Genomic DNA, 12,293 nt, shown 5'->3' on the forward strand with positions numbered 1-12,293 from the left:
CCACCAATCTGACATGTTAAAATCTTCAATACAAAAAATAGTGAAACAGTGACTTATTCAACAAGTTTATTTCTTACTCAGAGTGAAACAAGGTTGTTTGATACATGATTGACATCCAGTCTGAATATGCCATACTTATTCTACAGTCTCCTCAATTATCTCAATCACCCCAGCTGTAGAATTCGAGATTTTACCAAAAGGTTGGAAAATCACCCATTCACCATCATCAATACTGCCAATGGACAGACTGCTATGGCATTATGTAAACTCTGATAAGAAAAAAAGTACACAATATCTCAACTTTACAACACTCATGATTTCTTAAACAATTCTAAACAAATTAATCTAAATTAAGACTACCTTGAACAAAGGCACAAGAAAAAGTATCAAGAGGAATAGTTTGACATTTTGGGAAATATTTTTGCCATCTTGCTGAGTTTTAAATGAGGAAACACTTATACTGCCCATGTCTGTGTTAAGTATGGACCTGGAGCAGGGAGGCGATTAGCTTAGCATTAAGACTAGAAACAGGGAAAACACTAGCTTGGCTCACTACAAAGTCCAAAAATAGTCTATCAACGCCTCCAAAGACAGTTGGTAGGCATACATAAAACAGTTGGGTAGTGTAACTATTTTCTCATCTAACTCTCTGCAAAAAAAAGAATGAGTATTTCCCAAACTGTGGAACTATTTCTTTAACAAAACTGTAATTACATAAGCTCAGATTCATTAGACAATGAAAAACGGTGGGAGCCCGTTTGTATATTTCTTAATATGCCATGGCAATGAAATTGGGTTTAATGGGACTGTGGGGGTCACTGAATGGTCTGGACAGATGGTCGAGAAGTCACACAGGATGCAAAAGTCATTCATCATTCTTGTCTGCCTCTTCGACGTCTTCAATGTCTTCAACCTCTGCTGCCTCTACTCCTTCCTCCTCCTCCTCCTCCTGTAATCCCTCTTCTCCAATCTCATCGTGCACCACATATCCCTCTTCTTCTCCAACTTCAAAACCTTCCTCCTCTTCCTGGTTCCCCTGTTCCTCCTCTCCCTCCATTCCTAGCTCCTCCTCCATCTTTCCCCCCTCCTCCTCCTCGTCGTCCTCCTCTGCTGCTGCTGCTGCTGCTGCTGCTGCTGCTGCTGCTGCTGCTGCTTCACCCTCGACCGCCTCTTGACCCGTCTCTCCCTCAGCCACCGGCTCATCCTTGACTAGTGCCGCCTCTGTCTGGCTGTCTGCTGTCTCACTGGTTAACTCCAGCTCTGACACATCCATCACCATGGAGTCCTCTGGATCCTGGTCGTCTTGGTTACCAGAGAACGGGTTTTCACCCTGACAATGAAAGAACGTTTATAAGTACATTTGTTTGTCTTTAAGTCCCTTCATTCATGATCAGGTAGACAAAAATCTGAAAGCTCTTATACTTATTCCGGTTTGCAAAGCAAATAGCTCAAAAGAGCACTGGTAAATTTACTATTCATACCATGCATTTTGGTTGCCAGCCCATGCTCAGGTACACGACACTGTACATACCTTGAGGTAGCTCTCCAGCTTCTTGCCAATGAGTTTGTGGTTAAGGATGCTACGAGCAACTGACAGACTGGCCCTCTTGGACTGCTCCATCATACCCTTTAGTCACAAACAGAAGAGTCCCAAGTCATACATGGTACAGTGCAAAACATCCAAAGAACAAACATCATTACGATACGTCATCCAGCATTGGTGTGTATCAGTATTTGTGCTGGACCAGTCAGTACAGGCCTACTACTCAGAATGGTGGGCCTGCCCTAGACCACCTAAAGACCGCCCATACCACCTGATGTGTGGAGCAGTCTGGCTTTTTCACATGAAGAGCAACGTATTGAACAAAAACGGTGCTGGCATTGTTTAACCCACTTCAAGTACTGTTAGACAAACACAAGTTCAAGTTCTTCTCCTGAAGGTATTAAATTACAAATGCCTTCATTCTAACAGAAAGAATTATGGCCCATGACCCACTGTTTATAGTGTAGGGCTCAATGATTGGAGGAAGGAATATATCCGACAATAATCATTTTGACCAATATCTTGAAATCCAGGCCTGTACTCAAACTTAGCCTTAAACAACATTAGGTTGTGACAAACATAATCAAAAATGTCTACATGAAAAAAATAATAAGTTGCTTGTAATGCTGTTTGTTGAGGTCTTCACAGGGTTCTTTTTTTTGCAAATTAGTTAGTAGAGGAAAGGTATATTTAGTTTTCTTTAATATAATGATCAATGTGGGCGCGATCAGCCATACCTTCCGGTTGTAGTTATGGTCAGGAGACTTGATGTGTTTCTGTATCAGGTGGGGCTGCATGGGAATGAAAAGGTCGCATGCTGCGCAGTGGGCGGCTTCCACCTTCCTCATGAAGTGCTCCATACCAAGATCTAAACACACGTGAGAAATATCTGCTATGAGCAATCACTTAAATTCTCTCCTTACTCCTTACACACACAATGCTGCTGCTGCTTACCCCTGGTGAGGTCCTGCTCTTTGTACACCTGGCAGATGGCAGCACTGTGGTTTTCCAACTGGCCAACCCTCTGGTCTGTCTTCTTAAACTTGTTCTGCAAGTATTCCTGCAAAAGCAAAACCAAAGTTTTTATTAGTTTACACTTCAAGTAGCCATCAGTGACTCCGGAAACCCTGCTGCATTTACAAAAATAACAATAACCATTACCCTTAAATTCTATATGTATGAACCCTTTGTACGCAGTTCTAGTCTCCTGAAATCTTATGAGTTATAATGGATAACTGATTGTTGTCTGTTTAGTGGGGCTTAGGTGTAACTTCTTTTAAAAAGGGAAAAGAACACCAACAAAAATGAATCATTTGTGTCAAGACTCACCGGAAAGACTGCAAGATATTGAGAGACAAAAATTAAGATAAATAAAAATAACCAGCATAAATTGGCTAATCAGAATAGACTTGGAAATTCAGATCTAGGTAAAGCCCTACTCCCTGTATTACATAATTAACTATTTTACAGAAGAATTTATACAGAAATTTTTTTGGTTAGATGCCTGAAATAAGGTCTGTGGTTAAGACAAGCTTAAAAGATTTTCACATTTTGTTCTACGACAAAATACACACACTTTGAAGCTTTTACGAGTCTTAAAAAAAGGCGGTAGCTAACAAGTGGCTAAATGAGACTACGGAGGTTGTCGGGGGACATTAAACATCTTCATGACAGAAACAGAAACTCATCTACTCACTAGTCCGCCTTTACAGCCTCGTTGTGTTTATACTATCCATCTATCTATCTAAGTTGAATGCTTAGTGTTGATGACGCTTAAGTAATGTGACCGTGGTGTAGTTTTGTTTATTGTCTGCACTTCAAAAATCATAAAAGTGGTGTTCATTTGTGAAGATTATCTTGCTGAACAAGATAGTTTCAGAAACTTGTTTGCCAGAGTTTATTTTCTGCAATAATCCAAATGTAAAATCGAGGGAACCAGGGCGATGCCAACTTCTGAGTTGGCCTACCCAAAAAAAAGTCATCCCTGTATCCCTATGAGCACAGCCCTTGAGATTTAACCTCAAATGCTACAATACAAAAGCATATGACTGACAATTTATGATTTCTAATTCAGAATTCAAGTGATGGAAAACGTGAATCCCTTTATGCATCTATATTAGATCGAGAGTGTCTAAATGGGATGTTTGACAAAATCTCAGTCACCTGTAGAAAGTCTGTAGTGGGCTTGGACAGTTGGCTGGAAAGGAACTTAAAGTGGTCCTTGTGGAAGCGACTCTCAAGATGAGTTTCCATTTCATCCTTGTAGAACGAACGGAACTTGCACACAGAGCATGCAAACATCACCCTGAAAAAAAATCAGGCAGAACCATCAGATAAAGAAGGTGCAGTGTGTTGAAACCCAGTCTGATAATCAAACAATCATATCTCAGTGACTGCAACAAAAAACATGGATGTAATAATACATAGTGAAACGTGTGAAAATAAAGGCAATTTACTAATCTCACAAACAATAAGAAAGAAAGCAAAGAAAAGAGATGAAGGAGGGTGAAGTAGTAAATCTTGAGTCAGGGGGGTCAGGGGTATATATTATATATGTCCTCTCACCTTTCCAGGAAGCCTCTCCTCTTCCTCATTTTAGGGTGCTTGTCCTGACTTTGGACTGGGGTCTGTTTGCCCTGCGGACTTTTCTTCTCCTCCTGTTTGGGCGAAGCTAAGCACAAGCAAAAGAGCAGAAGTTAGGCACGCTGAGATGTCCACGAGAGGGTAATAGTTCAATACACGTAGCTGATATAGGCCGACAAAGCATAGTGTCATGTGTCATGAAAGGAGGCGAGAAAAAAAACGAGGAGGAACTGTAGCTGAGTTTACCTTTATCTCCGTCCACAGTAGGTTTTGTCTCCTGTGAAGGAAAGTATCCCAATTACTTATTTGATTTAGAAAAAAAGGCACTGATAACTTTTAACAGGTTATATTTTTATTTTGGAATAAAATAGTTTTAATGTTATTCTTCTGCCCAAGCTTCATGGCCTGTGCAGTAGTCCTTCTTGGACCTATAGGCCCCATTTCCATTATAGAACAATATAATCTCTTCCTCATTTGCATTTCCTTTTAAATAATACTGATTAATTACATTTGAAGGGATATTGGGTAGTTTATTCATTAAGGGAGAGTAATACATGACTAGGTGTTGATCTGGCACAATAAGGGCACATTTAAGACTTTATTGGCCACTATTCATCAAAAAGAATAAAGAGTTCCTGTCAAACAAGTTTGATGTACTCACCACAGCTGCAGTCTTTGGTTCACTGTCGTCACCATTTTTCTCTGCTGGCTCTATGAAAACAGAGTACATCAACATCAGGCCATGACTGATGTAGAAATGTTGTCAGCTAAGTGATGTTTTTTTTTATGTTGAGTACATTAAGAATTTGTTTAAGATGGTACCTTGGGTAGCTTCTGACCCTGCACTCTCTGTCCTGTTCATTTTTGACTCTGGCTCATCAGCTGCAGTAAGTGTCTGCTTTCTCTTCTTCTGGACATCACGCTGTGGTTTCACCTGCTACAGTCAACAAAATCAGTCAAATCAATCAAAAAAAAAAAAGAAGCATGGACAATACAACCAGAACGTATCATCAACATATCAATGAATTCTAGACTTAATGCTCGTCAAAGCCAATTAGCAGACTTGATATGTCTTGATTCTCTGGGCATTTCCTCATCAATAGCGTTAGCCTTATCTTAAGACTACCCAGGATTGGGGAAAAAGAAAAGTAAAATCAAAATAAAATCCACAATGTGAAATCACTCAACACCCCCTCAAGTAAACAAGACAAAGAATTGGGCAGGGAGACTTGTCACTTGCCTTTACTTTACTAAAAGGGCAGCTCCATGAGGCATTTCTGACCACATAATAATAAGGGCTGGGCGGAGTTAGAGGGGCAAGTGATGTGACAAATGTGTGTCAGGACTTTTTTGTGACAAATTGCTTTACATGGCACATAGCAGGCACTAGCACTTTAGGCTGACTTGCCAGTTGGTTGAGGATACAAAAAAGGAGGGAATCAGAAAGGGCTTAACTTTTGCCCAGTGTCTGAGGAGGTCTTATTTGGCTGGAGGTACTTACTTTGTTGAGGGGTCTCTTGCGGCCTCGCTGGCGGCCAGCCCGTGGGCCCCCTCCAAAATGCCTCCCAGGAAAGTCGTGAGGCCCTTGAATGGAACCCTGATGGAAGCCCCCACTCTCAGGGTACATGCGGTTGGACAGGAGGGATGGGAGCTTGCCTCTACCACCTCCCGGAGAGTGGCCGCGGTGGGACTGGCCACCACTACCACTTCCCCGCCCACCTCCGCCTAATGGAGTGGGGTCAGACCTGCGGCTTCCAAACCCTCCTCCAGCTCCTCGACCCCCGGCACTTCCACCCCTTCTGGGGGAACGTCGGCCTGCTCCAGCCCATCCTCCACCTCCAGAGCCTCCTCCCTGGCCACTGCTGAAGGACTCCCTCATATTCTGTCGCATTTTAGCGACTCCATAGGAAGAGGAGGGGCTGTCAAAGCCTCCTCCTCCCCCTAGCCCAATTCCCCCTCCGAAGCCCGAGACTCCTCGCTGACCCAACAGCATGTTGTCCCCACGGCCATCGCCATAACCATAGCTACTGCCGCCAGATCTGTAGAGATCTCGGGAGGAGGTGAGAGAGGAGGTGCGCGAGTCGAATGACTCGTACTGGTCATACCTGCGGGAGGGAGGGAGAGGGTTGATAGAGAAGAGCAGAGAGCAGGGGATGCAGGGAGGGCAGTCAGGTTTGGATTTCTCCACCTGCTTTTCCGTCTCCTCCATGGTCTCGCTTTCTCCATTTGTTTTCTTGTCACTCCCAGCTTTATTTCAGAAACTGCATTAGATCATAAATTGATGATCCAACACACACTTCGCTTGTGGTCTTTTATGATATTGTAATGATTTTTCTCTCATCTTTAAAGTTTATAGGAACTCATCCAACCACATTCTCTGTTGGAGGTCAAACAGTATCCTGCAGATTAGGGGAAATGCAGTTTCTTAGGCTTTGAAACCTTGAACAGACATGAGCATGGTCCATCAGAACCAGTGATGTCTTGAGACAGGTGCAAGAAGTGAAATATCCTGGGAAGTGACTGGATTACGGTAAATACCCAAGAGAGGGGGATGAAACATAAACTGGGCCTTTTTTCCTTGGGCAAGTGTTTTTGTAGATACAGCAGGCAACCTTCAGTTAACAGTTTGGCTTGAAAAGTAATATCAAGCTAAAACATGTAAGCTCATCTCTCTTCCATAACCTAAAGCCAGAACACAGGGTTAGGTCACATGGAGGATGAGAGAAACAAAGTGTGTGAACAAATAAAAACAAAGCAAGACAAAGGCAATGCTCAGGGAGTGCTAGGTAAAGATGGACTGGCTTCATGGGCAAGGATGTCAATCTGTTACAAATGGATAAGTTGGGTCTATCATTGCACCTCCAACGAGGGGCCATGCATTTTCATGACGTCTAAGCTTTTGAGGAATCACAACATTTTCTTCCCAGCAACCAGACAAACCACAACATAGCAAATGGGGAGCAACCAAAGCTTCCTCAGATGCTGAGGCATTCAAATGCAGACTGTGAGCAACTCACAACCTTTTCATCCCAAACAGGAATTGAGCATACACATTTCACCAAGGCTGAGTATAGAGTGTAAGTAAATGCCTTAGCAAGCTACGACAGCCCAATTTGCTTTAGCAACCTGACCACTCTAAAAACAATAACAACTAAGTTTCCAGCCACATCGGCATGGTCTTTGTTTGTAAATTGTATGCCTATATCTTACAGAATTCTGTTACACTGGTGACCATAAACTAGGGCAAGATCTGTTTGACTTTTAAATTACCAATAGCATTAGAAGGCCTAAGCATCTTATTATATCACTGCACAATGTCAATCAAGACATTTATTGAGATACTTTTCAGATGAATCATGAAACAAGCAACATTTAACTGGTTGGATACTGTTCAGCCATGAAACAACATTTAGAGAAAATGTTCTCAACTAAGCAGATGTCACGTTATTTTATTTTATAAATGAAAGACACTGCTGGAAAATGAAATACTCTCACTGACATGTATGTGTGGTAGTGGTATCTGACTGATGAAGACGGTAAAGAGCAGAAAAAGGAAAAAAGTTATTACCTGTCACCCCGAGCCCCTTTCAAACCCCCCTCCAACTGAGTAAGCATGTCCAGGCGCTGGTTAATCTTGGCAATGACTGCATCTGCATGTGTTCCTGTGCCTGAGAGCAGGGATGTTCCAGAGAGACCTCTCTTCATGTGGCCGCCGCCGCCTCCTCCTCCTCCTCCTCCATAGCCCCCGAGCCCAGACATTGAGTCCTTATAACCTCCCCCATACAGGTCAAAGCCACCAGAACCTAATATAGTGAGGAAATAAAAGGCGTTAATATAATCCCCCTTACTATAAGACCACTACTTATTTAATCAAACTGACAGATGAAAAATGTAATTACCAATTTAGATAATCTACACACTGTTACTATGATATGAAACTAAATAGTATCTCAAAGTTTGGTTATACTAGCCGAATTAAAGCTAATGTCTTTTTCTAAGACGGTTTCATCCCTCTCTATTTTAGATTACAAATAGTTTAAAAGATGTATTCATACCACAAGCAGTTACAATATCAAAAGCAGTATTTTGTCAAAATTGCCATCATATCTGATATAGTCAATATCACCTAGATCTGGTTTAATAAAAAATACTGAGTTGGCCGCAGCCATACAATCGAGGATAGGTTTGAGTGTCCTTGTATCATTTTACAGTGAATGAGCATATTCACTAATTTCCTCACCTCTGCTGCCTGACCCTCCGCCTCCCCAACTGGAGTAACCTACAAAAGGAGAATACAAAAAGGTATAAGCAAACTGAACAGGAAAAAGCGATATTCAAACTTAAGCAGCCAATACATTTGGTTACCAAAATTACCATATTGCTGTGCAATTACTCATCCAAGTAATTGTCACAAATAATAAAAAACAAAAAACTTGTATGTTAAAGAACTGAAAGATGTCCCAAGAGTGTTCAACTCGGCAAGCCGGTTGGGTTTTCTTTAGATTCCTATCAGACAATGACTCTGTCTGTCTCTGAATCCGTGGCTTAATTTAATGCAAATGGGAAATTCACAACTGTGTCTGTGACGGTAACTTAATGTTAAACCAACTTTAGTTTTGGACGCATGTTAGCTGTGGCGGCCATTTTATTAACTAGCATTTAAAAGTCTGTTATTCCCACGCTGACTCCATTTTAACAGAATTAGGTAGCTAAATTTAACTAAGCATTTAACACGCCCTACAACATCCAAACAATGGGCCAGGCAGCCCTCTATGTTAGCATATTAGCAGCTGGCTAACCTAACTAGCTATTGTTCCTTTATATTCGCTGACGGGCCTGGTAACTGTTAACGTTATGCCGTAAATGAATGTTTCGTTTGCTTTGAAATGAATTTATTAAACGGATTACCGCAACAGACAGGGAAACATTACAGTTAGCTAACACTTGTGTGTTTCAAGCTACAGCCGGCTATGGGTTGCTTGCTGTTGCAGGCAAGCTGTAACTCTGAACTAGCTAACAGCTAACATACTGGGGCTAGCTAGCTATGTTTCTCGGCAACAAAGCACGTAGCTAACTGGACAACGAATTAATAACGTTAACTGTGTCCGTGGTGAATGTATCTGCACCACAGGTTCGATGCCTAATAGCCAGTGTATATTTACCCGAACCGTAGCCTCTGCTGTCCATGGTATTTTACGGTGCGCTGTTCAGACAATCCGGTCGAAACTAGCGACGATACTCCCACAGCGGTTACGCCTTCAGGCAGAGAGTGGCTATGAGAGCGGCGAGATGGATCGCCTCTGTCAGACACGCGAAAAAATCACGTGACCACAAACGCCTCATTACGTCACACGTATTAGGGACGTAGCCCACCAAAGTCTCGTTGGAAACGTATGAGAAACGTATCTCGTCTGATTCTGTCTTATCCGTGATCAGTATGTAAAGCATCTTCACCCTGATCTTAATTTTAGGTAATTACATATAATGTCGGTAAAGTTTCTACAAAGAGGGCCTGAAATTGGCTTACGTAACGTAACAAAACAGAAGCCGTATTCCAAATATATATTCTGTAAATTCAAATGAGGAAAACGAAGCTTTTCATAGCACTGAATCACTTTGCGGCAGGTGGTACACCGTCACAGTCAAGCATTTGATAGTTAAATGATGACACCTGCTGGCCAACACTTCGTACCGGTCATTGTGGGAATAGTGACTTAGACTTACAGGTAAACTTAATCTTGAATGGAAATTTCATTGAGCCAACCATGAGGTGCCACATTAAAAATTCCCCTCTAAATCACTTTGTCTGATGTATAATTTTCTTTTAATTTTCAACAATTTCCATCAGCATACCACTAAATACACATTTTGCATCCCTGGCCTTTGAAAACGTAGAGACATTTCCTTTATAACAGTCTACCCAGATATCAGCTAAATCTGCAGCCTATTTTCAAAAGTTAGGAGAGGAAGATGAGGGCGAAAGGTGAATGTTTATTAGAATAGCCAACCATTGGCTATATTCCTCAATAATGTAAATGGAAGATAAGTGCCTTTACTCAAGAATAATACACTATGCATAGAAAAAAAACCCTGTTCTGCTGCTCCTCATGTTATAGATAGTTCTATACAGTTTGTGGTCTTGCCTCATAGATGTCACAGCTGATAATTCAGTCATGAGTTGTCAACTTGTGAAGTAAAATATTTCTATGTTCATTAGCAGAACTTTAAGCAAGCGGGGCAGCTAGACAGCTGGCTGACAGCATTGGCAATGTTGAGGGGGAAAAAAAGAGAAAATAAGTCAGTCTGTTGTAATTTAATTTGAAATTATTTGCACAATTAAAACATCATGGTAAATGGCATGCAAAAATAAGAATACATGGATTTGTGCAAGGGAGGAAGGAAGCAAAGAGGCTTGTACAAAGTTACAACCAGTATATAAAAAAATATGAAATTCAATCAACTGTAATTATCAGACATTACCTGGCCAATAAGACAAAGGAAACAAGAATAAGTAATAAGATAAATATACCATTAAAACATTAAAACTATAACCATAACATGAAAACTGTTCATAATACAAAACTGAGATGTGTTTTCTAATGGTGGCAGCAGTATGCAACAGCTAACAAGAGCACCCGACAAACTTGAACCAACATCAGAGTTATGAAGATGCATTAGGCCTACATGATCAGATGTGTGATTCAACTGTAGATAAGAAAGCCTTGCATCCAACCCCCAGTGGTTGCTAAGGCAGGGAGTAGATATCACAAAGGATGTTTGCATCTTTGTGTGTCCTCCAGGTTTGGCTGCACCACATACTGAGTTTTCCAGTGCCTTTGCTGTGCTTGTATTTATCTGCACCTACATAGATATCTAGAATCCAAGCTGCTATTACGGAGTGTCCTCCTGCTGTTTCTGCTGGTTCTGTCTGTGCTGCAGGATTCATGGCCGTGAGTGCGATGCTCTCATAGCAAGTCAATCTGAAGGGCAGAGAAAACAGGTGACAGAGAGAAAACACACACACACACACTTGTAGGGCTCAGGTTTTGTACTCACCTGTCCACTTTGTACTTTGTCACTTAGCTTGGCCGCAGAGTTTTCATCTTCCTGGATTTTATAGACAATAATGATGATGATGATGTGAAATTGTTAATGTTAAAGACTTTGAACTCAGGAAATGAAAGTGTAACGACTGGGTTTCTCAGGGGGGAGGACTCAAAAGCATAACTCAGGCAGATTAGAAGCAAAAACACAGTCTTTACTGGAAACAGGCAGGGTTCGGTACATGGTTGTGCTGTCAGACAGTGCAGCTAATCCAGGACAGAATAGGCAGAGACGTAGTCAAAAAAAAAAAAAAAAAAAAATAGATCATAAACCAGGTAGTCAAAAATACAGGGAACACTATTGAAATCGCTGGAACACTTAGCACAAAAGGACAAAGACGAACTGGCAGAGAAGGAGGGGAGGACACAGGTTAAATACACACAGGTGAGAGACTAATGAGGGACAGGTGAAACTAATCAGGGCGGGGCAGGTAATCACGAAGGCGGGAAAACACAGAGGGGCAGGAAGTGAAGTCTGAAACGAGAGGAGAGGTAAGTACTACAAAATAAAACAGGAAATGTGCAACATAAAACATGAAACATGACAAAATAAGACGAAACAGACTAACAAACAAGACGAGACGTTACAGAAAGTACAAAAATGGAAATGTCAGACTTTCAAGTCTTTTACCTCATTATCATGTGGAAGAGAAATGCAGCAGGCGTGATCAGTAACAAGACGGTCAGTTTTACCGCATTCACTATCAGGAGCGATATCTCTTGAGCTGGAGAGAGGTGGTTTTGAGATGTGAGTTACCAGGGAAACATATTTCAAAACAATAAAAAGTAAGACACAGAATTGTATTTTATAGGTTTTGGCCCTGTACTTAAATCATATTCCTCAGGAGTGAAGTGTCCACCTGCTGCTTTTACTGAGTCTTCACTTTCCTTCTACCAAATGTAAATGAAGTGTCCTTGGTGGGTGAGTCACGGCAACCTATTGTTGTGATATCAACCCTTGAGGAGGTCTGAAATTCTTTTTTGTACAGTGGAACACAGTTATGTTGATATACATTTCATTTCAGATTAAGATTAAGAGTGCGTGAGTGATGTAATTCATGTCA

The 12,293-nt window shown here is 41.4% G+C and overlaps 1 protein-coding gene across 1 annotated transcript; it reads right to left on the minus strand.

Moving 5' to 3' along the window:
- Positions 1-52: 52 nt before the first annotated feature.
- akap8l (A kinase (PRKA) anchor protein 8-like) lies at positions 53-9,383 on the minus strand. The gene is made up of 13 exons (XM_070920724.1): positions 9,289-9,383; positions 8,367-8,405; positions 7,695-7,929; positions 5,628-6,231; positions 4,949-5,063; positions 4,788-4,837; positions 4,373-4,403; positions 4,109-4,214; positions 3,707-3,848; positions 2,498-2,603; positions 2,281-2,411; positions 1,532-1,627; positions 53-1,330 (listed from the first exon to the last, which is right to left on the minus strand). Exons 1-13 carry the CDS (start codon positions 9,311-9,313, stop codon positions 866-868), a joined length of 2,145 nt encoding a protein of 714 aa, XP_070776825.1. The 5' UTR covers positions 9,314-9,383; the 3' UTR covers positions 53-865.
- Positions 9,384-12,293: the final 2,910 nt, after the last annotated feature.

The sequence above is a fragment of the Enoplosus armatus genome, chromosome 2 (genome assembly GCF_043641665.1).
Source record: "Enoplosus armatus isolate fEnoArm2 chromosome 2, fEnoArm2.hap1, whole genome shotgun sequence".
NCBI lineage: Eukaryota > Metazoa > Chordata > Actinopteri > Centrarchiformes > Enoplosidae > Enoplosus > Enoplosus armatus.

Excerpts from the sequence above, each read along its gene's own strand:
- akap8l (XM_070920724.1), bottom strand. The coding sequence starts at position 9,313 with ATGGACAGCAGAGGCTACGGTTCGG. Across the intron at positions 5,064-5,627 it reads GCAAGAGACCCCTCAACAAA|CAGGTGAAACCACAGCGTGA; the intron begins GTAAGTACCTCC and ends TGTTGACTGTAG. Across the intron at positions 1,331-1,531 it reads AGCTGGAGAGCTACCTCAAG|GGTGAAAACCCGTTCTCTGG; the intron begins GTATGTACAGTG and ends TTTCATTGTCAG.